At 36.6% G+C, this 24,737-nt stretch overlaps 1 protein-coding gene across 1 annotated transcript in view; it reads left to right on the top strand.

The window, feature by feature from the left end:
* Window positions 1-4,184: 4,184 nt before the first annotated feature.
* The window catches only part of LOC310895560 (uncharacterized protein C10orf67, mitochondrial), a gene marked incomplete at both ends in the record, with an annotated part of 38,815 nt that continues 18,262 nt past the window's right edge, over window positions 4,185-24,737 (top strand). The window contains 7 exons of the mRNA XM_083827029.1: window positions 4,185-4,271; window positions 7,474-7,617; window positions 8,553-8,627; window positions 11,524-11,673; window positions 19,136-19,280; window positions 20,443-20,501; window positions 24,139-24,204. Coding sequence (XP_083683155.1) covers window positions 4,185-4,271; window positions 7,474-7,617; window positions 8,553-8,627; window positions 11,524-11,673; window positions 19,136-19,280; window positions 20,443-20,501; window positions 24,139-24,204 — 726 coding nt within the window. The remainder of the gene's footprint in view (window positions 4,272-7,473; window positions 7,618-8,552; window positions 8,628-11,523; window positions 11,674-19,135; window positions 19,281-20,442; window positions 20,502-24,138; window positions 24,205-24,737) is intronic.

The raw sequence follows: 24,737 nt of genomic DNA, 5'->3' as shown, positions 1-24,737 counted from the left end.
AGCTGTGGAAAAATGGTGGCATTCAGTGACGTAAAACTGAAGTTCCTGAGAGTGGAACTACTTTAATGATTGACACAGAAGAGACAAATTAATTACATCAGCAGGATCATTTATTAGTGAAGAAGGGGAGAGAAGTTAGCTTAAATGATGTATTGAATGACACTGAATAAGCGTTTCCATAGCCTTTTTTTTTTCCTTGCAAACGTAACTGTCCTTAAGCCAAAGATATTTCTGGCTGAAGTATTTCATGAACTGATAGCTCTTTGTACATAATTGGACAATGAGATGTTTATTTTTTATTAGTAATTTAAAGTAGTATATCAAGGACAAAGTTAAAAAATAATAGAAAAAAGAAAAATAATAGAAAAATATATACATACTATGGATACCGAGGATCATCCAAGACAGGGAAGAAATACGTATGAGCTGGAACTAGAAAGAACATCCCGAATCATTAGTTTTATCCTTTGTTGCTGCAGGTGATCATATCATTCCTTTCATAAAGTTACCGACTCACAGGTAAGTTATTCAGCATTAAATGAACTTGTGAAGACGTCATGAACTAACAGCACTGCCACAAGAACGAACTGTGCTCTTTCCATTCCCAGTCTCTTTTTTCTTCTCTTGATGCCAGCTTCTTTGTGATGGCCTTGCGATGACTCTGTACTAGCTAGAGTATCTACCTCCTTCAACCCTTAACACACCACTAACATAAAATGAAGAGTAAGCGTATCAACACTTACTTTTGAAGTATAAATATGCTGCATAAAACAAGGGATGTATCTTAGAGAGTTTCCTCACAATTTGTTGTTTAGCTTCTGTTATACTGTCATGTTAAAATCATACTCATTGTATGGGTGCACTAGTCATTAGAGATGTAACCGACAGTGTGAAGTGTGACATCATGTGGCAAGACTGTGGAAAAAGGACTGTTGGTGATAAATATAGACATTCACTCATATCTCAGGGTCCCACAGTCATATCCCACTTGATAAGCGAGCCTCTAAATGTGAGCTATGACGCAGGTCAAGTCTCTCATTTCTACTCAGAAGTGTAGATGGCATTTGTGGTGGTCATTGTGAATACAGCCTTAAGATGCTATCAGAAAAATAAAGAGATCAACAATGCTATTTTCTCTGAGGAAAAAAATAGTAATAATGTGATGTAAACAAGCTTCAAAATGTGTATGAACTTTAGAAAGGGTTATATTTTAATAAACCTCAAATGATATAGAAGTGTTTGCTATGTCTATATTTTGTTATCTGATATAGGAAATCAAATAGTTAACTTTTTTCCTTTCATGTTGGTCAATGGCAAATTCAGAGTTGAGGCAAGTGGATATTCTGGCTCATACCAAGAGCAGAACAGAGTTCTGACAAGAACAGATTGTGAAGGTAGTTGAGGAAGTTTGCAATACAGAAATAACAGAAGCAGGAAATCACCACGTACAATTACAGGAAATATCATTAATAGATTAATCTTGATTAAAAAAAACAAACTGTAAATGTAAAAAAAAAAAACTGTGGTAGAAAAGAAGCTGCCGTACTGCCTACTCCTGAAGTTAAGACATGCTTCAGTGAGGCAGCAAGTAGCCAACATTTCCATGGGTGGCCTTGCAACAGAAAGGCTTTGGAAACTGAGGCTGATTCAAACAGCAGTCTCATCTGCTCTATCCTCCAAAACCTTGCAATGCAGAGCTTTCCTTACCTTTTTTTTCCACCAGGAAGCTGCCAAAGGAGGTATCATCATTTTACACAGCCAAGGATTGTAGAAGAAAGCCACACTGCATAGTTCATGTTTTCAGAGTCATGGAATAGCATATAATTACATAAAATACCTTTGTTATTCCACTGCTTGGTCCATCCTGTGGGAAAGGACTGTGGTTACGCATGGTATAACCAGCTCAACAAGTAATGTTCTAGCCCTGATGAAATTTAGGGAAAGAACGTACCTCATCGCAATTACAAACCTGCTTTGTTTCCACCTACGTTGCGTAGAGCTAACTGTTACGGCAAGGTCAAATCACAGCTATTTAACTCCACTGTCTAATGAGAAAAAATAAGGCAGGTAGAGCCATTAGAGAGGAGGGATGACATCAATTAATCCTTATTAACATCCTACCCTGTAAACAGGCAAACCTTTCTTAACCTAGTTTTTCATGCCTAAATGTAGAATACACCATTATTTTTCTGATTCAACATTTTCAAAGTTCCAATATAGTGAGAGGTAATTGAAAAGACTGTAACAGTGAGCCCAACTCCAATGTCTTTTTCACTGGAAGAAGCTGGGAACAACTACACTCCAATTAGTCAATTTATACCAGTAACTACCAACAAGATAGAATCTTAACTCAGTTTGGTCATCCTGAAACACAAAGTAGTGTTTCTACAGTTATGAGTGATAACTTACAGAAATTTTAAAATTAAATTTCAGCAATGTCAGTTTCTGTACTTATTCAAGTACATTTGAAACATTAAAATTGCTATTAAAAAAAGTACTAATTACAAGTTAATTCTCACATATTATCCATACATGAAAATTTTTCTAATTCACATTTTTCTAATTGTGATTTCTATGCAAGTACAATTTTATAAAAATTAAACTGTACTCATTTAGTAATTCAGTGTGAGAATCCCAACTAAAATTAACTTACTGTATCAGACCTGGGCCTTTCTGCTGAACAGAGGGCTTTGTGCATGCTCCTTTGAATTTCGTATAAAATTACTAGAGGAAATTTAGTGTATCTAATCTTGCTGGATCTAAATAAAGCTTCTGATACTGCACAGTGTGAAGTATTATTAAACCGATGAAAATGGGAATTAGAACTACAAGGCGGCTGTGGGACTCATTAGAGGAGAGAAAACTGAAGATAATTTAAAGGAATCATTATGCTGAAAGAAACTTGCTGGTGGAGTTCTTTAAAGATCAGTCTTGGGACTGACTTTGTTTAATATTTTCATTAATTACTCTGGCACATGGTGTACTATTGACTTTCACTAATGGCTGTAGAGCTGAGCAACATTCTTACTGTAATGATTTTTGAAATATCATACTGGAAACATTTGGAGACTGGAAATGGAGTTGCCTACGTGGATAGATGAAATTCAGCACTGCAAATGGAAGATCATCCACCTGGTGACAGGTAAGTATTTCTGCTATTAGCAGAATATCAGCAGTGGGAAATCATCAGGAGAGAAGAAAAATCAACACATGCTATGAAATCGTGGAATAGCTTCGTCATTATCACTTCTCATCTGGAGTATCATATCTATTTCTAGTCAACGTTGCTTAAGGATGTTAAATTTTGACTGGAACATAAGCAAGGGGGAATTAAAATGATCACAGCACCGGTGACACCCTAACAAGAGGAGAGCAAACATTCTTGGCTTACGTTATCTAAAGAAGATTGAAAAGGGCTGTCTATAAATATCTCACAGATGAAATACTAGGAAGCAAGAAGAGCTGATTAAGTTAAAGGACAGCACTGGCCAAAATGAAATGGATACAACCTGGCAATGAATAAATTTAGTCTTGACTCACAGCCTTGGCTTTCAGATATGACATAATTGCAAATAATTTCACGAAAGGATCCTGGTAACAAAATACTAGTAGCAGTATGTTGAAAACAGGATGGCCTGTGAATGCAAGGACCATTTTGGTATAATGATAACAGTATGGCAAATCGCTTGGTTAAGACTTTAATCTGTGTATGTGCAGTAAAATCTCATCCTGCTTCTTTGTTCCATTTATTTCTGTTTCCCAAGGGGTTTGTGATCTGTCATTCTCTCCTCCTGCAAATATACCCATCTTCTGAAAGTGCTACTACACCTTTTTTTTTTTTTTTTTACCAAATTGTTTGAGGGATTTATGTCATTAGTCTGAACAAAGAGCAACTGTCTCTTATATCTTGTTTGAAGTTTGCTGCTGCTTTAATGGCCTTCAAAAGGAACTATATACCTGAAGACCTGTTCACTTGTTCCAACGCAGTGAGAATAAAATAGACTTCCTGTATTTCTTTTGGGTCAAAAATGCCTCCGACAATCTGGAAAAAAAAATAGGAAATACATGCATTGTTTGAGTTGTCATACTTGTGTTGCAACCTACTCTATCTGTTTCTCTGAAATACAGGACTAAGACAAATTTTGTTTTTATAAGAAAAAAATGTCAAGAACTGTTAGCAGACGATGAACCTGGTTACCTTGGAGACTCAGTCAGAAATTCATGGCCTGACATTGACTCTTGATGACTGTCAGTCAAAGGAGGCAGGATGTGTAAAATGATCACAATTAGAATCTGAATCAAAATCTGAGGTAGCTGAACGGGACAGGAGCTTTATCGTGTTTTGCCAATTCCCTTGTGTTGTTGAATCTGGACATTTCCAAGCTAAAGAGACAAACGGGCATATTATGCACAGATACAAAAGCTTTCTTGTTCTATTCTGACATAATGGACACTAAATACTGTGTTTTAGTTCAGTAATAAAAGGGCATCTAGTTTTAAAAAGATGTTATGTTCAACTGTAAACATCAGTACCTTAGAGGTCAAGTTCATCTAAGCTCAGCAAGAAGCCATGGTGAGGAGTGGTGCTGATGCAAAAGCCCCATCTCCCACTTGTGGAACCACAGGAAAGAGAAAACCCAACCCACTAGTGAAAGAGCAACTGTCCTGGAGAGACAACCAACCTCACTTTGTAAAATTAAAGCCAGTATTTTATTATGTCATAAGTGCTATTATTTAAGATTTGGCACAAGCACCGTTCCAAATCCATTTTCAACAGCTCCTAACTAGGTTAAAATATCATAAAATCCATTTCAGGGAATTTGATGAACGAAGACAATAAGCAAATAACTTTTGATTATTATCTCAGAAGATTCAGTAGCTGACCTTGTATAGACAGCAACGATGTTTCTAAATAAACAAGGTTATTATGACTGCAGTAATTAAGGTGTGAAACATCAAGCTACTTAACATAAACATAGTAGTTACAGTAGTAAGACCGGGCTGTAATCAAAAGTAAGAAAACAACTACGACAGGATAAAATACATCATAAGCAAAGTGTTGAATTTTCTGTTTATAAATAAATGTGAATCATCAGGTCAGTACCCCAGTGTTCCTCTCACATGTATTGAAGCAATGTACGGGATTACAAAAAACAGTTTTCTTAACCTTTAATCTGATTCCTGTATTTCAGTGTAACACAGATGTAATTTGGGGCAGTTTTCCATGTATCATGCTACAGCCTATGTTAATAAACTTTGTCTGTTTCCAGTGGAAAACTACACTTCTTCCCCAAACAAAATGAACTCTTCTATATATTATTATTGCTGGAAGGTGTCCTAAAAGTAAGGCAAGTCTTACAAATGGTATTTGTAAGCCAAGTAACAATTTTTGCTTTTCACTCACTTGCCCTTATCATTTTTGCTAAACTGAGAGAAAAGGTCTGAGAACACCTGAGTTACAAGCATAAGTTTAAACTATTACTCAGCACATGACTTCATAATGACATTATAATGACATAACCCTTTTTATATTAACTTTAGTAGCATTTGTGAAAGTAGTAAGTGATGACATTTGCCCATTTCTTACCAATTACATTTCTCTGATATAAAAAGATTGTTGCTTTACATCTTTATCAGCTTGAACTCAAGAAAGAGAAAAATTCCAGCATTTTAAATTTCACGTTAGTTTCTATCTCTTTCCATATTTCTTCTGTGGACAAAGTGAAATGGTGCCCAGAGATTGCAAAAAAGAGGCACAATTAATAAAATTGTTTTAATTCTCAAAATTGAAGGCACACTTTTTCTATAAGCCATACGAATCCTTTACACCTTGTGGATTCATAGCAATTAGAAAGATTTCATCCATGCTAATGACTCCAAATATCATAAATGATGATTTATTATGTAAACAAAGTTTGTAATAACTTCTGGTCCATAAAGATTATATACCACATTGAGCAGACATAGGTGTTAATCCTAGGAAAATTAGAAGATTTCATCCCATTTAAAAATCCTTATGGTTTCTGCTAGATAAGCCATTATTTTGCTCCTATATTTATAGGATTGTGCTGTATTGATGTGGTTTGTTCTTAAACGGTTACTTTCTCTCTATGTGCAACTTGAGTTCAAACAAAATTAAAGTGATTTTTAGTGCAAATGCTAATTATTGATTTGAGAGCACTGCAGATCACAGTGTATTGAAACACAGACTAAAAACCAAGTAGTTTTTTCCATCTAGCCCATTCTCTGATGGATTTCTTATCGTGGGAGAATTATAAGAAAATTCAGTGCAGCTTCTGATCATTGCACTGGTGTCTCAAACATTTTAAAAGAAGTCAAAACCTACCTTTGCTATTACACAGGAGGCAAATCAGCCACTCACCATGACTTATATGTGTTTGACATCACCTTTTTCTAGCTTGCAGTCATAACCAGCAAGAAATTTGGCTTTCTTCCACCTCTGGCACCTAACTCACTATTCTCTATTTCCTCCAGATTTGCTTCTGGTCCTGATGTAGCTGAAAGAGCCCACCTGGGCTTCTCACCTGTTTCCAAACAGACTGGAGGAGGGAGAGGAGCATCGACTCCAGGATGATCCATGCGGCATTTGGGTGCCCGATGACCACCTAAAACAATTAACCAATTCCTCTGCAACATGCCACGACGGGGAGGGGGGGTGGTTCTTTACCTGTCAGTAATTTAGGCACAGTGCACCAGCTCTCCTCGGGTACCGCTCAGTGCACCTCCCAGACGGTCTAACCGTTTATATTTCAATCCAGCACCTTCCACGGGCAGCCAGCTGCTCCTAACCGCTCACAGATTACCTGGAACGCAGAGGGGGCTGCGAGCGGACGAAACGCCCCTCACACGCACCCGAGGGGGCCGCGGGCCCCCACTGACCGCAGCCATTTCCCCTTCCCGAACGGAAGCGTTCTCGTCCCGCTCCGCCTGCCGGGGGCGGGCACTGGTTGCCATGGGTGCGGCGCGGCGGCCCCGGCCCAGCCGGGCCCAGCCCGGCCAGGAGCGGCCGTGAGGCGGGGGCGGCCGCCGCCCGCCCGCAGCCCTGGGCCCGCTGCCTCGCCCCGGCGCTGCCCTGCTGCCTGCCCTAGCCCCAGCCCCAGCACCGGTGAGGCCCGGCGGTGTCCCCGGTCCTGGGGTCCCCGGTCCTGGGGAATCTCCTTGTGCTGAAATTGTAAAGGAATCTCCCTGCGCACTAAATTAAAGTTAATGTAGCCCACGGTCATCCACAGTCATTCTTTCCTTTTGGTTGTACTTCTCACAGTGTAATCTCACTCCGGCGAGGAGTTCTGCGCATCCCATCCTAAGGTGCAGAGATTTGGGAAGTGATGATACAACTATGATGCCACCCTTGAATAATTATAGTCTTGAACACAGTAATGGAATAGTTAAGCTTTTCTTTGTCTAGCTTACTTTGTATATAAAAATAAATAATAACAGGAGTTTGATTTTTAGCTCACTCAATCCCTCCAGCAAGACTTGTTCATCTACAAAAGCACCATTCAAGCACAATATGAAGAAAAAATTGAAGAGCAGGCTTCAAATCTCTGTAAATATGTAAAAGATAGACTGACAGACATTGAGTCTTTTCATAAACGGGTAAAGAGAAAAATTCTCGTTCACTTATATGTTAACCTTCAATATATGCCAGTTCTCATTCATATGTCCTCCTTGTTTGGGTTAATATGATATTTTACTTAATAAAAAGCAATTCACAGAAGTATTGAAAATAAGAAAATAAAGTAAAATGCTAGCATAGTTTTAAAAAAATGACTAAGGTGTCTTTTGCAAATTTGCAATTAAAACGGATTATGTTGTACTCTGCATACTAACAGTGATAGCTATGAAAACATCTTAAATTCTAGGGTAGTTATTTCTAGTAAAATTTTTCATAATAATATTGTAATAGGCAAGAAATGTAGCACACTTTGTGTGCATACATTATTTACTATTCTTTTCCCATACATTTCTTTGAAAATACATATTCAGTGATCTTTAGGACCTTCCATGAGATCTTCAGGGTCTCATGGACCACAATCCATGTCAGCATTAATGCTTGTAGGCAATCATGTTGAAACTAGGGTGCACTCACTACGAGGGAGAAGTATGTGTAAAGATTCAACCTCATTTTTAAGCTTCTGATACGAGCATAAAGAAGCAAAAGTTAAAAAAAATAAATAAAGGTGTGAATTCCCATTTTAAACATCTGAAACAACCCTTATTTAATAAGTGCTTGTATTTAAAGCAGTTGGGAACCTACCTTTTGTAGAGGAAGAAATACAGTTTGATAATTAGCCAAAAGCTGAAAAGGGATTGAAGAATGTGTCAGGGGGAAAAAATGATAGAAAAGGAACATAAGCTTAGTATTTTTTCTTTGAAATTCAAGAGTTTTAGTAGTATTTCATTTTCTTAAAAGAAAAAGAAGGCACAGTTCAAGTTCTTTGTTTTTTATTATTATTGTTTTTTATTTTTGTTTGTTTGGGTTTGATTATTTAGTGATTGTCTGCCTCCTATTATTGCTCATCAAATTGCAGAAAGAAATCCAAATTTGTCAGAGCTACCAACAACAGTTATGCGATGCATTGGCTGTTCTCAGAGGAAATATTGAGGTGGGTTTTAACCATTAAACTGGTAGTAGACTGCTGATTGGAGTAGTAATATGTCATAAGTCGGTACACTCCCTAAATCTGGAGAAGGAGATGTTTAAATTTTCCATGAAGGCTAAGTATGTAAACTATATTAAGTAGAAAGAATATAATGGGCAGAAAATACTGTTTTTACAAGTGCTGTTTTTCCCCCCTCTAGTATTAAAATGCGCAGTTTAGCATTCTTGAATATAGTTTTAGATAAGTAACAGTGTTACTACCTCATACATAAGGAGTATATTAGTAGGCATCAGTGGAAGAAAGCAAAAATTGCACAGCTTTGCATTTCTTGGCTACTGAAAAATAAATGACCACAAAATATTAAAAAAAAAAAAAAAAAAAAAAAAGGATTAGACCCATATAGGCAGTCAGCACTTATTTTTGCATGAGGATAGTAAACCAGAGCAAATGAAGGGATTTCCTGGAACTACTGGCCAGTGGGAAGGTAAACTTGTTTGAATTCACAGTAAAGATGTGACAGCTGTAAGAGGTGGGTGAAGTTGTCGTAATATAGAATGTAGTCTGTTCCATTAAAAGGCAAAAAAAAAAAAAATCCTCTGCTTTTGTAGTTATGTTACTATAAATGTAGACAGTCTATGACTGGGTCTCTTCAGAAGCAGAAGCATAGTGATCACATAAAATTCCATTCAACAAAAATTGAAAATATCTTGATAAATTTGATAATTGAACACTGAGGCTGCCAGATAGAGATGATGATGACTGATGACTGATCATGGGCACTCAAAGTGACTTTCTACTGCCCTCTAGGGACTGTGCCACAAACTTTTTTATTAACATGTTTGAGTGTAATGGGAACAATAATAATGATCCAACTTTTGGATGGAACTTAAATTTTATCTTTCTTCTTCTATTAAAAAAGCAAAATGTGAAAGCTAAAATGTGAACGTCTACATATGATCAAGTAACTGCTATAAAGACCATCTGGAATAATGGAAGCTTTATTTTGTGTGTGGAAAAAAAAAAAAAAAGCTTTTGAATTCCATGGAGTGTGTAGTAGCAGCAGGGAACTGAATTGCAGGGTCAGGTTCCTTCTGCTTTTCTTTCCCTTTGGAAAATCTTGCACTACTCTTGGATAATTTCAGACCAGGTTCAGCAACCAGGTAAAGATTCACCCCATGCTAGGCATGCTAGCTCAGTAGGTAGGGTGCTCTGAGAAAGAAGAACTGAGTTTGACTCCACTGTAGCTGGAGAAAGAATTGAACCCTGCTTCTTTCAATTCATCAGTGAGTGCTACGATTCTTAAGGTATTGCACTAGATATTGCTGCTAATATTAATATTTTAAGAAAGTTAATCAATTTTTAATCACCTGACCGTGGAAAAAGAAGTAAACTAGGTGCTTAGGTACTCATGAAGGAAAAGCTCACACACACTTTTAAGCTTAGTGTTTCCTAATGGCCAGTTGTTGGCCCTATACCACCACGGATATGCATTTCTGTATAACGGGAGGCTGCACATATTTTTCTTTGAAAATCTTATTTTTATTTTTTGACTACATAGGAAGTAAATCATCCACTGTGGATGCTTATTTTTTTAATGCTTTAATGCAATTTAAGCACTTTACTAGTGCAATCAAGAAGCAAAAATAAATGCCAGTAATGCAGAAGTTAACATTTTAGTAGTTTATCTTAATTGCACCCTCAGCAAGTTTGTGAATGACACCAAGCTGTGTGGTGCAGTCAACACACTGGAGGGAAGGGATGCCGCCCAGAGGGACCTGGGCAGGCCTGAGAGGTGGGCCTGTGCGAATCTCATGAGGTTCAACAAGGCCAAGCGCAAGGTCCTGCACCTGGGCTGGGGCAATCCCAAGCACAAATGCAGGCTGGGTGGAGAATGGATTGAGAGCAGCCCTGAGGAGAAGGACCTGGGGGTGTTGGTTGACGAGAAGCTTGACATCAGCCGGCAACGTGCACTTGCAGCCCAGGAAGCCAACCGTATACTGGGCTGCACCAAAAGCAGCGTGAGCAGGGCGAGGAAGGGCATTCTGCCCCTCTGCTCTGCTCTTGTGAGACCCCACCTGGAGTGCTGCGTTCAGCTTTGGGACCCCCAGCACCAGAAGGACATGGATGTATTAGAGCAGGTCCAGAGGAGGGCCACAAGGATGATCAGAGGGCTGGAGCACCTCTCCTGTGAAGACAGGCTGAGGGAGCTGGGGTTGTTCAGCCTGGAGAAGAGAAGGCCCCAGGGAGACCTTATAGCGGCCTGCCAGTGCCTAAAGGCGGCCTACAGGAAAGCTGGGGAGGGACTCTGTGTCAGGGGGTGTAGGGTTAGCACAGGGGGTAGTGGTTTTATACTAAAAGAGGGGAGAGTGTGGTGATGCACTGCCACAGGCTGCCCAGAGAAGCTGTGGATGCCCCATTCCTGGAGGTGTTCAAGGCCAGGCTGGATGGGGCTTTGGGCAACCTGGTGTGGTGGGAGGTGTCCCTGCCCATGGCAGGGGGTTGGGACTGGGAAATCTTTAAGGTCCCTTCCAAACCAAACCATTCTATGATCTTGCTACACTGTATGTATGCTGTACTTTCTGCATACTTTATTATATGAGTATTAAATATGTCTATATTTTTAATATATTAAATATGCATTTTTTCCAATTTTTCTTTGTATTTTTCTATGGTATTATAGATTGTGTATTAGATATAACATGCTTCTCGCTTAAATATTTGAAATGTCAGATAGAGTAAAATTTTATTTTCAATACCACAAAGAACTCTGGAATGTAAAATATGTCCCGTGATGTATTCAAATTACAAAAGAAAAAAATCTGTAGAATTTAAAAAAAAAAAAAAAAAGGTCTGTGTGGCTTATGCAAAACTCTCATTCAAGAATCTCTTCTTGTAATAGAAGTATTACAACATAAATACAGAAGACACAGAATGTTCACCAGGAAAGCTTTTGAGGCTTTTACGTAACAAACTGCATGAGAAGGAGTCCATAATTAAAAATCTGGAAAGAAGACTGCAGGAATGTCAAGAAAAAGGAAGGGCTAAAATGGTATTTTTTTTAAAAAAAATAAATAAATCATAAACTCATTGTCTGAATGTGGAAATCTTTAAATTTAAACACCTTCTACAAAGTATACTTCTAGTCTCATTATTTTTATAGAAAACACTAGGATGGGAAAATACTAGCACACTACCCTTACTAAAGGTAAGTACTTTGACTAAGATAATCTACAGTACTTTATTAATGTCACACAATTTTATATCAGTGATAGTCTGAACAAGGGTTTGTAGTTGTACTGCCTCTTTTGGTCTATTTTTTAATAAAATAATATATATATATATATATAAAAAACACTTCTATAAATACTTAACAAAAACATTTTAGAAATTATAAATCTTTCATAAAATATTGCTCTCAATGCTGTTTTTGTCCCATACATGAACATTTCAGTTACAAAAAGTCCGTCTCTGTCCTACTGCTTCTTACAGAATTTACTTACATTACTTCTCATGTTTCTCTTTGTTCCTTCTGTCTCTAAATAACTTCTGAAATAAATCATTTTATTCAGAATTGTGTTGTTAATCATTTAAACTGGCATTTCGAGTATTCAAATGACGATTAAAATCTTTCATGTTTATTTTTTCTTAACTCCTGCAATAGAAGTTATCTGAGTATGACAGTTACTTGGTTACTACCATTAATAGATACGAAAAGCCCTTTTCAATTATGATTCTTTTTCCCCCACAAATGCAGACAAAAATAACTAGATACCAGGGCTAAGAACTGTCTTAAATATTCAGTCTGTAGCCTTCAAACGGTAAACATAATTCAGCCACAGAAGTCCATACATCATCTCTTTATCCCTTCTGTAACATAAACATGTCCTACACAAATTAAGTATACTTGTCTGCAGTTCACTGAAATGTGAGAAATCTATAAAACCTTTTCAAAACTTCACATATGGCTTAGACTGATGAAAAGCAGTCTCAGGCTTTAAAGAGGTTCTAGCAAAGCCTGACACTAGATCACTTTTTCATCTCAGCTCCCTATACATCATTGAGATGTATAGTACTAATGAGATCTAAAAATGCCATCTAATTCTTCTGGCAGCCATCTAAGATAGACAGTATGACCTGTAAAGAAAAAAGGTGGGGTTGCAGATGTACCCTGTAGGAAATGAGCTCTCTTTCCAGCTGGAATTCATAACTATTCAACCTTTTCTAGAAATGGATATTTAAACCAGGTCAGTAGTTCTCACATACAGAAAGAAGTGATAGTAATTCCATCTTGTAATGGTTTGTTAGCTACAGCAGTCAACAGTGATACAGCTTATTTCTCCATTGCTTCATTTGACCCCAATAAGTCTGCCTTACTTTAAGAAAATATGTGTATTTAAGTGTTCTCTGTAACAAAGACTGCAATCAAGTCTTCCACGTGCATATAGGAGGCTGTCATTGCATTTCTTATGATTCAGATTCTCCAGAAGAGGAAGAGGCTGGATGTGAACCAGCGTTGTCATTATCACAGTAGTCTGTGGAATTTTAGTGGTATAGTATGTTCACTATCTTTTAAAAGGTCTGATTCGGTGAGAGTGTTTTTAGTGCACCTGACTGGATCAGAAAGCAGAGTGTAAAGAAATGTTTGTAACTTCCACTGGAAATTGGATGTTACATTTTTGATCATTCAGATAGTTTGACAGGAGAATTTAAACTGTCTTGCAGCTTTTAATTGCACAAGTTCAGGTATTTGGAGACTTTTAGTGCCTGCAATGCAGAATTCTCAGTGCATCATCAGATTGTTCTGCAGCTTTTGGACTCTACCTCTTAAACAACTGGTGTGTGTATACCAACTGTAATGGCTGTGAAACCCACTGTAAAGATACCCAAGCTATCAGTTGGTCATCATTTTGGAGCCAGATGCAATAAATTGGTACATGCACATGTGGTCTCGAAAGCATTGGGTTCTGCTTAACAAAAAAAAATCATGTGTAGATTCTCACTAATAGCATAAGCTGAGAAGGTAAATAGTATTACAAATTTTTGTGTAACAAGTATTACAAACATTAGTTTGAAGTGGCAGAGGATGTGAAGAGAAGAAAAATTTTAATTAACTATACACTAATAACAGGATTTAACCAAGAGGGAGGGGAAATAGGCATAGTCATGCTGCCATCAAGCAATGTGTTGTAATGTAACCACAATATTGAAATGCGGTAGAATTCTACCTGTAAAGTCTAAATCTTTGACTAAAACAACTTTTTATAAAAGATGAAGCAGCTAAAAATAAATAAATAAATAAATAAGAGGAGTCGTCTTCAACATCAGAGACAAATTCATTTTTTAAATTTTTGGCAACTGCACAGTAAGAATCTTGTAATCCTGAAATGGCACTAACAAAGCTTTCTGGTGAGGTTCTATTACAAGTGACAAACTGGTAAAGAGAGTAACTCTAAGTATTCATCTATATCATGTGAAGAAAAAGGTGAAGACAAAGGTTAGAAAATTTTTCTTTTTCTAAGTTATATTGCTTAATCTATGAGAATTTTCTAACAAAATATTTAAATGAATATAACCAAATGCTTATTTTGGACCTTGAAATTTACTGCTGAACAGGAAGATAGTTTTCTAAGGAATGATAAATGAGTAACTGATGGTATATGTGAGCACACTGGTGTATGAAAGTGGTGTTGCATGCACATTACGGGAATATTTCAAAAACTTGATTCACATTGGTGAGTGAAACTGAATGAAGCTCAAAATCTGAACACAGGAATATGAATTAAAAAGCTGGAATCTCAAAGAAAAAAAAATGTTTTGTGACCAAAGAGACAGACATAGTTTCATAATCAAGAAAGAGGACAGCTTTTCTCAAGTCGTATTTTAGTTCCACAGCAAGATGTCATTAGCAAATCATGTAAATTAAAGCATAACATAACAAATGTGGAAAAAGAAAAAAAAAATATGCCAACTAATATTGGAAGTTTTTGAAGGGTATAAAATAGACAGTGAATCAATGAAAGAATAATAAATGGCAATATTAAGGACAAAATATTCTTAACATATTGGGAGCAAAGGAAATAGCTGCAATTGCATGAGCTTACTATTAGGTGAAAATTGTAGCATTGGTTATAATGTGAAAATCCTGGGGGCATTTTAAAAAAGGATGTGTTGCATTTAGAAGAAGGCAGAACAATGTGCCTATATCACAGGGTAACAATTACTTTCTAATTTACTAGCCTCCAGAAAGGATTTAAAATATTTGCAGAGAATGTGCATTTGTAGATGAGGAAACCCAAATAGCTTAGGTTCAGGAATCCCCCGGAGACAGCTGTCCTGTTTGTATTAAGTGTGTTAACATAATGAAAAACTTACTCTGACTTTTTTTTTTTTTTAATCAGCATTACAGATTTTACAAAAAAAAAGAAATTTTCTGACAAAGCTGATTTTTTTTTTATTTCAGTAGGATACCCATTTGGTTGGATGGTACCTGTCAACACAAGACTTTTGCAAGGTGTTTGATTTAGTAGCACTGTTTAAAAGATAGCATTAAATTTGCTACATTTGTATGTCATGCATTAAAGTTTAGCTATGTGACCTTCAACTAAAGGGGTGGCAAGATCCTTGAAGTCTAGTTTCAGACCATAGGTAGAGGTGGATATTCATGGATGAAGGCGTTTTCCTACAGGGAGAACTAGGAGGCACAGTGGTGAAGTTTTCACTTAGGAGAACTTCAGCGTTACATTAGTTATGTGCACTGTGGAGCCTGTAGGGTAAATATCTACTGTTGACATTTGTCTTTGTCACTCCAATTAGATAGGATTCTGTCTAGGTCCTGCACTTTGCATAATTTTTGAAAGAGGTAAAATTTTCTTCGGGCAAAGCACTTGTTCAGCAGTGAAAGATCTCAAAAAATACCTGGAAATGAGGAATCAACTCTGCTTCTTCTCCAAGGGTTCTGCATTTATACAAAAGAAAACATTCTGTTCTCCTCTGTCAAGGAATTTGCAATGCAATGCCTATTCTCCCTCCAAAGCTATGCTACCCTAACTCTTTTTCCAGCTCTGTCATGCTTTAAAAAGATAAAAAGAGCTATTTGGGCCAGTAGTTACTTGTTAATCCCATCCTTGCAGGTGCCTCCATTTTGTTACATTTAAAAGACTTGACATAATCAAACACATTGGCTAGGAGATGAAACCACATAGGAAAATGATTGCTGATTGGAGTGTGTTTCCAAAGGAATAAAGGCATCTTGATATCCTGAAATTTTCAAGACTGGAAGCCCTTTTAGAATATATCCATTAGCTGATCTGAAGATGGGGGTGTAGTAAGAGGGTGACTGTCTGAAAAGCAATGGCTTGTGTTCGACCATAGGCTATCCTAAAACTTTTCACACTCAACCTTAACGTTTGAGATGTATAGCTATACTCAGTGCAAGACTTAAAATTATAAAAGTGTTATGTAACATGTTATGGATATATGATTTCCCGCAATAAATATAAATAAACATTGAAATGATAATTTCCCTTGCAACTCAAAACTCGTATATTTTGAGTGTTTTTCACGACAACTTGTACAATTGCACCCTCTTGTGGTATAAATAATAGGCTTTAAATACCTGAAGTATACCTCAGAAAGGGAAAGGTACATCATAATTTAAATGACTGATGTTCAACAATAGGTTTTGTTTTCAAGGCAAATTCATAATATATCAGCAGCAGATCCAAACTTCAGTTTATAATTTTGCCTAGCATAAGCTCAAATATTTTCTTGTTTGGTATCATAAGATAGCATCAGTGATTTTCATTTTATTTCTTTGCAGTAAAAACACAAAAATCATACCTGTTATTCAAACAGACAATTATTTTGAGAGTATATTAAATACTGCAAGATATCAAAGGCAAATGAGTTGTTCTCAACTGCATAACAAATAGCTACATTCTCTTAGTATTACCTCAAGGACTATTTGGCTAGAATACTGTGCTTATCAATGGATGAGTCTGGTTTAATTTTGTTATAGTCCAAAATTATGTATGTAGATCTATCTAGTACTATTAGAAGCATTATTGTAAAAGTCTACAATACGTAAAAGTTAATATTTAATAAATATATAGTTGAATTTATTAAGGCTTAAAATATAAATTTTTTAATTTAAGGTAGTAAAAATGTTAGAATGAAGGCAATAAACTAGATAAGGTGAGAAATGTTGAAGTATCCTGTATAAGCCACGCTATAATCGCCTTCCAACCTCTCGCCCTTTTTTCTTACAACTTAAAAGTTCCCCAGTTTAAGCAAGCCAAACGCTACCGCTGTGGGCAGATGGTAGAGAGAACATTGCTACAAAACCTGCCACTCAAAGTGTAACAGATGACTGTAGCTACAGAAAATTGTCCCTTTGTTCATTTTGCTAATGAGTGTCCTCATTGCAGCAGGAGACTGAATAGTTAATGACCTGCAGTTCTTGGGCTTAGCAGATGGTGGAGCTAGAGCTAAAGGTTGCCTAAGTAATGTGCAAAGGGGAAGTTTGGGAAGAAAGCGTCTTGTGTGTAGTTTACAGCCTTTCATTAAAACAGTAAAATATTATGACCACGCTTATAGTTGCGATACCATTTAAAGCTCATTCAATTTCCATTTCAAATCGTTTTAGTTTGTCTAAGACTAAAGGGTCTTCTCTGAGCATCAGCTGTTGATGCTCAAATATAGCCTGGGTGAGGGAACAAATACCTAAGCCCATTAGGAGCTGTAACAGTTGCTTAAAAGTAAGTTTGTTTTGCAGGGTTTCAAGTTGACCACTGACAGATCATAGTCTTAGTTAATTACTCAAATATTACTTGTGCTGTTTCCTTAGCACTATTGGTTTCCCTAGGCTGTGCTAGTCTCTCTTGGTAAAAGTTTTCAGTAAAAACATGCAATCTAGTAATTATCTCAGAAGACTAATTGAAAGTTTCTTACTGCATAAAGACCGTTTACAACGAAATAATGTTCAAGCATTTTATTAGGGTTCCAAAAAAAAAAATTGCATTATTAAAAGTAACATTTTTTAATAATATTGGGTCTTTATGTAAGCTGCTACTGTTTCTTCAGTAAAGGAAGGGGAGACACAAAGTAGTATGAATTACTTTTCAAACCACTTGACATTTTATTTACATGATTTCTTATAAAATCGGTGAAAACTTTGTGGCTTTGCATAATACATTGATAATTTGTTCTGGTAAACAGGAGATCAAAACTGTCTTTTCTGAGGAAAAACATAAAGTTCTAGACTAAATTTTACCCATAAATACATTATAGTTCAAGTTTATATGTCATTTGAAAACCTCTGAATTTTGTTTTCAAAGTTCCTTAACACTTTTATTTGCAAGAAATTTTTTAAAAAGAGTACATATTTTTACCAGGCAAAGCAAATAATATCCTAAGTTTTCCTTAGTAAGCAGAGTAATTGCTGTCTGAGTCTTCTCTTTTGTGTTAATATTTTAAATAGTTTCAGGAGTTAGTTAATATTCTGGTATTACTATAAAGATTCGTGCCAGCTTGAAAGCTTTTCTATAATTTTAAAAGAAATATGTGGCAGTAAAATCTAGACAGCCATAAGACAATATATTCAAATGTTTTCAATAGCTTTGAAACCAACAAGAAAAAAAGAGTAGCTGTCCCAATAAGCTTCAGTTGCATAAGAAGTCTTTTCCATAATGGATGTGGCAAGATTTAAACAAAGGACACGCATAATAAAAATGTAAATGAGTTTGCTTTACTAAAACTATAACTTTAAAGTCTTTTGTTGTATGTTATCCTGGAACCTTCTTACAAGGTAATCACTGTTTGCATAGAGATTTAAACCGTAGTCTTCAATAGCATTAAACCCCTGCACGGTCTATGTGTGACAGGCATGCAAAGCCATGTTAATGTTCAGAATATGAATTGCCTCTGGGTGGCTCCGACACCAAGTAGAAAACCAACTGTGTTGATATCAGAAGGCCTGATGGACTCCATGCGGCTCCCAGCCTGAAAACTTCACCGCTTTGACATGTGATGTGCTCCTCATGACACTGGCAGCACTGTCACTGAGAAATGGCACAAAGGCAACAAGCCCCCCTCCTTCGCCATGCACTTTGCAACCCCCTGGTGTTGCCTGTCCACAGCCTCTCCTGCCTGCCTAGTTACGGACAGCACTTCATAAACGCAGGGGGAAGTGTGGGTGGATAGGCCCCAGCTGCCTTCCTGGACACAGCCTCCATAATAAATTGACCTGAATGATGAGGGCACACAAACAGTATGATATGCATTATTCCTGTCAATAAAATGTCCCCATGTGTTATGGTCTTTGTATATAATGTACTGCAGCCTTTCTTCTAGCGGGGACCCATTTAGAGTCGCAACTTTTTTTTTCTATTCATATTATGACTCTGTAATAGAATTCAGAAATTATATGATACTGTGTTGTATAATATTATACCAGTGCAGCGTTTAAATCCTTGATTCCTTACATACAAATTCAAGGCATCGCAATCTTTTAGGTTGTCTTTGAAGATGATGACCATGAAAAAAAAAAGTCTGAAAAGGAGAGAGAGGATTTCAGTGAAGAGGTTTTTAAACCGGGCAACGAGATTTCTCGTCTTGAAAATTCTCTGAAACAGTCTGAAAAAGAAAAATATGTATTAGGTTAAAGTTTAAACTGCTGTTAGATCAAGATGATCAGCTTAAATGCAACATGTAAGAAATGTTACTAAAGTTGGAATTAATTGTTAACATGCTTCAGAAGGATAGCAACTCATTTCTGTGCTGTTGTCTTTTTCTGGTATTGAATGCTAATTTTGTGTGTATTTGTACAGAAATTCATACATATTTATTCTAATTTTAATGCATATATTTACATAATTTTAATTTATGACAAAGGAATATTTGCTGTGGCTTTTGAGACTTCTAATATTGCCTAGCAATGTGGTTAGAGTACATATTTTGTGGCAGATACATGTGGTAAAGTTACTGAAATAGAAAAGTGTTGGATGTAGATATTGATATTTTAAAATAATAGTCTATTATTTTATTGTAATGGAACTGTATTAAAACCTACTCTCTCTAGAGTAGTTTTTGAGCTTTGTAAAATATCTGAATATGCATTTCTTCATCTAATTACCAACTTTTGTGTTTCTGTGGAAGTTTTCTAACAGATTAGTTTCTATCAAATAAGCTGTCACTACCTTTCATACCTTTGCCTTATTACAGTTCTTAAAAGGAGCCTTTTTTCCCCTTAAAATACAACGTACAGTCTTTACCTACAAATTACTTTTCATATATTGGCAGCGTGAAATATTTAATGGAAGACTGGAAACCATGGCAGTAGAGTAGTATTTGGCTGTTTAGTTTTGTTATGTCCATATAGATGAGACTCGGTATCACCTTTAATAGTGGCAGGATGAATTTGATATAGAAAGTATTCCTGGTTCTTGTTTATCATCTGATTCAATGGTGCTTCTCATCTTTTGGTAGTTTTGTATGAGCAATAAAGAACCACCTGCTAAAACACTTTGTATTGGCTGTGACTAACAGCAAGGATGTCCAGAATTAGTAATAATGAAAAGCTGTGGGCACTCAGTCACACTTGGCTCTTGAACTTACTCCTTAATCTCTATCTGACCAGCCGGCTGAACAGCAGGAAGAAGGCTGTGAATGTCAAGGGCGGTTGTGAAGGTCACCGTTCTGCCAGGGCTCTCATCCACCGCACATTCCACTGGGTTTATAGACTGACCTGAAGCAAACATTTTGCATACATTCATGTGGGCATGTAATTTCATGGTTTTTCTCTTTCTCCTCTTGTTTTCAGATAGACAAGTTCAAAGCATGCGATCAAAAATGGAATCTGATGAGCGAACTATTCAAAAGGTACTGTAATTTTTGCATTTATGAGCTACGCTCCTGGTAGAACAGTAATGAGCTTGGACTGTTAGCAGCGTATAGACCAAACAGTGCTGGAAAGCTGAGAAATAGACTTTAACTTGAATGACGATACATTTTGTTTTATGGTAGTGTAACTTGCTGTAGGGTAATAATGAATTAGTGTTCTTTGAATGAGTATGGTGGTTTCTCATCCCATCATATCATATACTTTTGTTAAAATGCAGTGAAAATTCTGAACCTCAATAAACTACAGTAAAATGGTTGATGACTTTAATATAAAAAGAAACATATTCGGTAACCTTTTGAAGGCAGGGAAAGAAGAAGAGTATATGCAAATAGATAGTTACTTAAAAAAAATAAAGGTTAATTTTGGTAACCTGTGATTTGTTAAACATTCTGCTATTTATAGATATATATAGATATATATATAGATATATGCTATATATAGAGTTGTTAGTGTATACGAATTATTGTTTATGTGTTATATGAGCAAACAGTAACTGAACTAATTATAAAAATCATTTTAAAATAACTTTTAAATGCTAATATGTATTCATTAATAAGTGATCTCAATAAAACATTGACAGGTCCTAGCGTCTTCCTGGTATAACATCTAGATATATTTCCAGTCAGCTTTCTATGTTGTGATAGTTCTCAAATGACTTTTTTTGACAGTGTATAGCTGTCATTCCTGAGACCTATTCATTTTTAATAGGAAATCTAAATTCCTATGAAGAACATTCCTTCTGTCAAACATTTCCAAAAGGTTTTGTAGAAAAGTCACTTTGTGGTAAAGAATAACAGAAATAGTGATGCCTCTATGTCCTCATTCCAGCATTACTAAATTCTCACCAAAAAAAATCACATTTAAAGAAGGGTTTGGGGGCGTGGGTGGGGGATGGATGACAACTGAGGCACTGGAGTTCTGAAATCATCCCTTCCATTGACTTTCCTTGTGACCTTAGATGAATCTGTCTTCTATGACCAAGTTCCCCACTCTGAAAATACTTATCTTTACAAGAGTATTGAAAAGTTAATTTAATTAAAGTTTTAAAACTATCAGGATCCTATACATGAAATCTAAAATCAGAAGTGGAAAATTAATTGGTCTGTCTAACGCACTAGTCTGTCAAAGAAGGGATGTTTCTGTTAGTTTTGTTGATGTTTAGGTCTGACTGTGCTCGGGGAGCCCGCTTAGGTTTGAAGTCTGATTATGCTGTAAAGAAAGTGACTGTCATCAGTTCTTATATTGAACATTTCTTCTTATTACAGTTGCAAAGTCCAAATAATATTTTATATAGTACATTTTTTTTCCATTTTTTCACTCATGGGAAATTTTTTCCAGAAACTTACTCTTTATTTTCCTTCACTTCATCTCCATACAATGGAGGGCATTCTTACATGCAGTACCTTCCCATAGATACTACCTCAGTCTGTGGGTTTGAGTCAAAGCATAGGAACACTTTTACCTTCCTCTTACATGATTTGAAAGTGCTGCGCTTGTGTAAATTTGGATCATGTTCTTTCCTCCGAAACTTCCTCCAATAAAACTATCCATATAGGTGTCTCTTCACAGTCAAGTTAGATAAAATGTAAGACTGTATTGCTTTCAGAAGCCTTTGGAGAGCTCTTTTGCGTTATAATTCTGATAATGTATCTGATCATTTCTATTCCCAAAAGAAAAACTACAGTTCTAAAGGATTAACCAAATTATTGAAGTTTCTGACATTTTTTTCCCTCCTTTGCATATCCCACTGAAAGGTGTTCACTTGATAGGCAGAATATGTATAAATTCTTCTTTCATCTTTAAAAAGAGGAGCCAGGCAGGAAGACATGCACTACTGCAGTGCCCAGCAGTTGGAATTTCACTCCAGAAATTGAGTTCACAAAGTTGATGCAGACATTAGTATGCTATGGATGCTATGTAGGGAAAAGTTGACACTTAAAAATAGGATTTGAAGCAGACTCAGTGTTGAATCAGCTGGTAGTAAGTGATGGTGAAGCATGTTGGAAGCTCTGTCTCTTAAATGACTAACTAGAAAATACTGACCAATGTCTTGTAGGTGGGACTTGGAGCCTGAAACTTCTTCCTGTGCCCAAGCAGCCAGGCTGTGCCCTACCTGTGGGCAGCTGCCTCCCTGATTTCTCTCAAACCTTCCTAAGTGATGGCAAGCACTGAGTTTCTCATAAGGACTAGAGCACTTGCCTAGGGTTCTGGTGAACTTGAGGACATTTGAACACATAGTTCTATATGCCAGTGATTTAACTGCTAGTTTACACTGTGTTCTGTCTGGAAAATATTCACCTCAAAACTGGGTGCAGGAAGAGCAAGCACAGAAGAGCCGTAATCTCTAGACGACAGGCGAGGGTACTCAGCATAGAGGAAGGAACTTTTCTGTAGATTTGTTCTTTGGATTACTGCTGAGTACCTTTGTTTGGGTTTTGTGTGTGTGTGCATAGTGGGGGTTTGTTGTTTTGTTTCTTTGGTGTTTTTTTTCCTCGTAGTTCGTAATCTAATGTAAAATTCATAAATGATCTAGTAAGTCAAAACACAATGTTCTCCCTTTCTCATGTAGTCACAGCTTTGCTATGTTATGAAGCTCATGCATGAGTATTCTGTATCTAGTCTCATGAATTTCATATTCTTTGAGTCCAATGGCACAGCTTGAACAGAACTGGTGGCTTATTCTCATCATAGAGTGGTAGTTAAGCTACTTTTCCATGACTTGGGATATTGTAATCAAGCCCCATAAAACTCCCAGAGGCATACAATGTAGGCTGCCCTGATTTGTGGCTGAGCATTCCAGCTTCTAGGTTATTATGCTGAAGGGGAGCGTTTCTCCATTTTTATGAAAGAAAATGAATGACAGTGTTGTACTCAACATTGTCCCCTTTTAAATATGTTCTAAATGCAAATTCAGCAAGTAACAAACTCTGTTCTTCGTGATGCTGAGAAATATAGATGTTTAACTTGCAAGTCCCAAGTGACAGTAGCTCTGACAGCTCAAAACCAGCAGAACCTAAGGACGCTTTGCCATGCAGTGTAACTGTTTAACCAAGCTTGATCCTGGAACTTGTGAAGGCTCGTTTTAAAGTCCTTCTTAAATTGTTCTTTAGGCACAGTCCTTTGTCCTCGGTGAGGTTAAATGTATAATTTGACTGGCAAAGTGTATTTTACAAGGACCTGTTAGAATTCACTGCAGGTTATACAGATGTGTGCTGATTGTTACACAAATGTGTAACAGAAGGATTGCCACTGCCACTGCTGTATGACTGTAACAAGTTGCCACAACTCATTGACCGTTAGCCACATTTCTGAGAGTTTAAGTCAATGAAGTCTGTTTCTAATGTTTTTGTTGTCTTCCTACCTCGTGTGACATCACACTCTATTTTGCTTACATCAAAAGAACTTTCTATGTGTGACTCGCGGCATTATTAAATCCTACCATAAAAGTATCCAGCTGTAAGTCCAGCTCCCCATCTGCGACCAGTTATAATATAAAAATGCTTGTCCGCATGTAGTCTCTTGATCAGGGAGACTGTATCTAGAAAGAAATTTTAGAGAACTATGCCTGTTTATAATATGAAATCCAACACTAATTCTCATGTGTTTATATTCTAGTTGATTGAAATTCAAGAACAAATGAAGGCAGAACTTGAAAATGGAAGGCTATTAGCTAAAAATATGGTAAGATATTTACATATATAGTATTTTTGGTAAACCATCATTTACTGAAAATCTGATAAAATATACAAAAACCCTTTAATACCCCATAGATTTAATATACTTTTTTTGGGGGGGGGGTGATGGGTCAGGAAATTGTTTTTCAAGTGATAAAACATAGCAAAAATATGTTAGAGTTTTATTTTGTGCATGTGGTATTTTGAGAAGAACAGATAAACAACAATACTAAAACTATTTTTTAAAAAACATGATTTTTTTTTAGGAGGACTTGGAAAATAATTAAATGCAACATTATTTAGAAAGATTTGCTGCTGCTGTTAACAAACATTATAGGCAAAGATACAGAGTTTTGTCTTAAAATATTTTTGTATTCTGCATTAGTCTCATAAGAACACAGCCTTTTATTTTCTTTTTACATGATTCAGGAACTTTCCAGACGGCTGGTCCTTTATTTTACCATTGGACTTTTTTTTTCCTAGCCTGATTTCGTACTGGCTTTCACACTGATCACCACTAGTATGTCTTTGTTACAGTAA

The sequence above is a fragment of the Anser anser genome (assembly GCF_964211835.1).
Source record: "Anser anser genome assembly, chromosome: 2".
Lineage (NCBI taxonomy): Eukaryota > Metazoa > Chordata > Aves > Anseriformes > Anatidae > Anser > Anser anser.
This window is presented reverse-complemented; position numbering and strand designations above follow the sequence as displayed.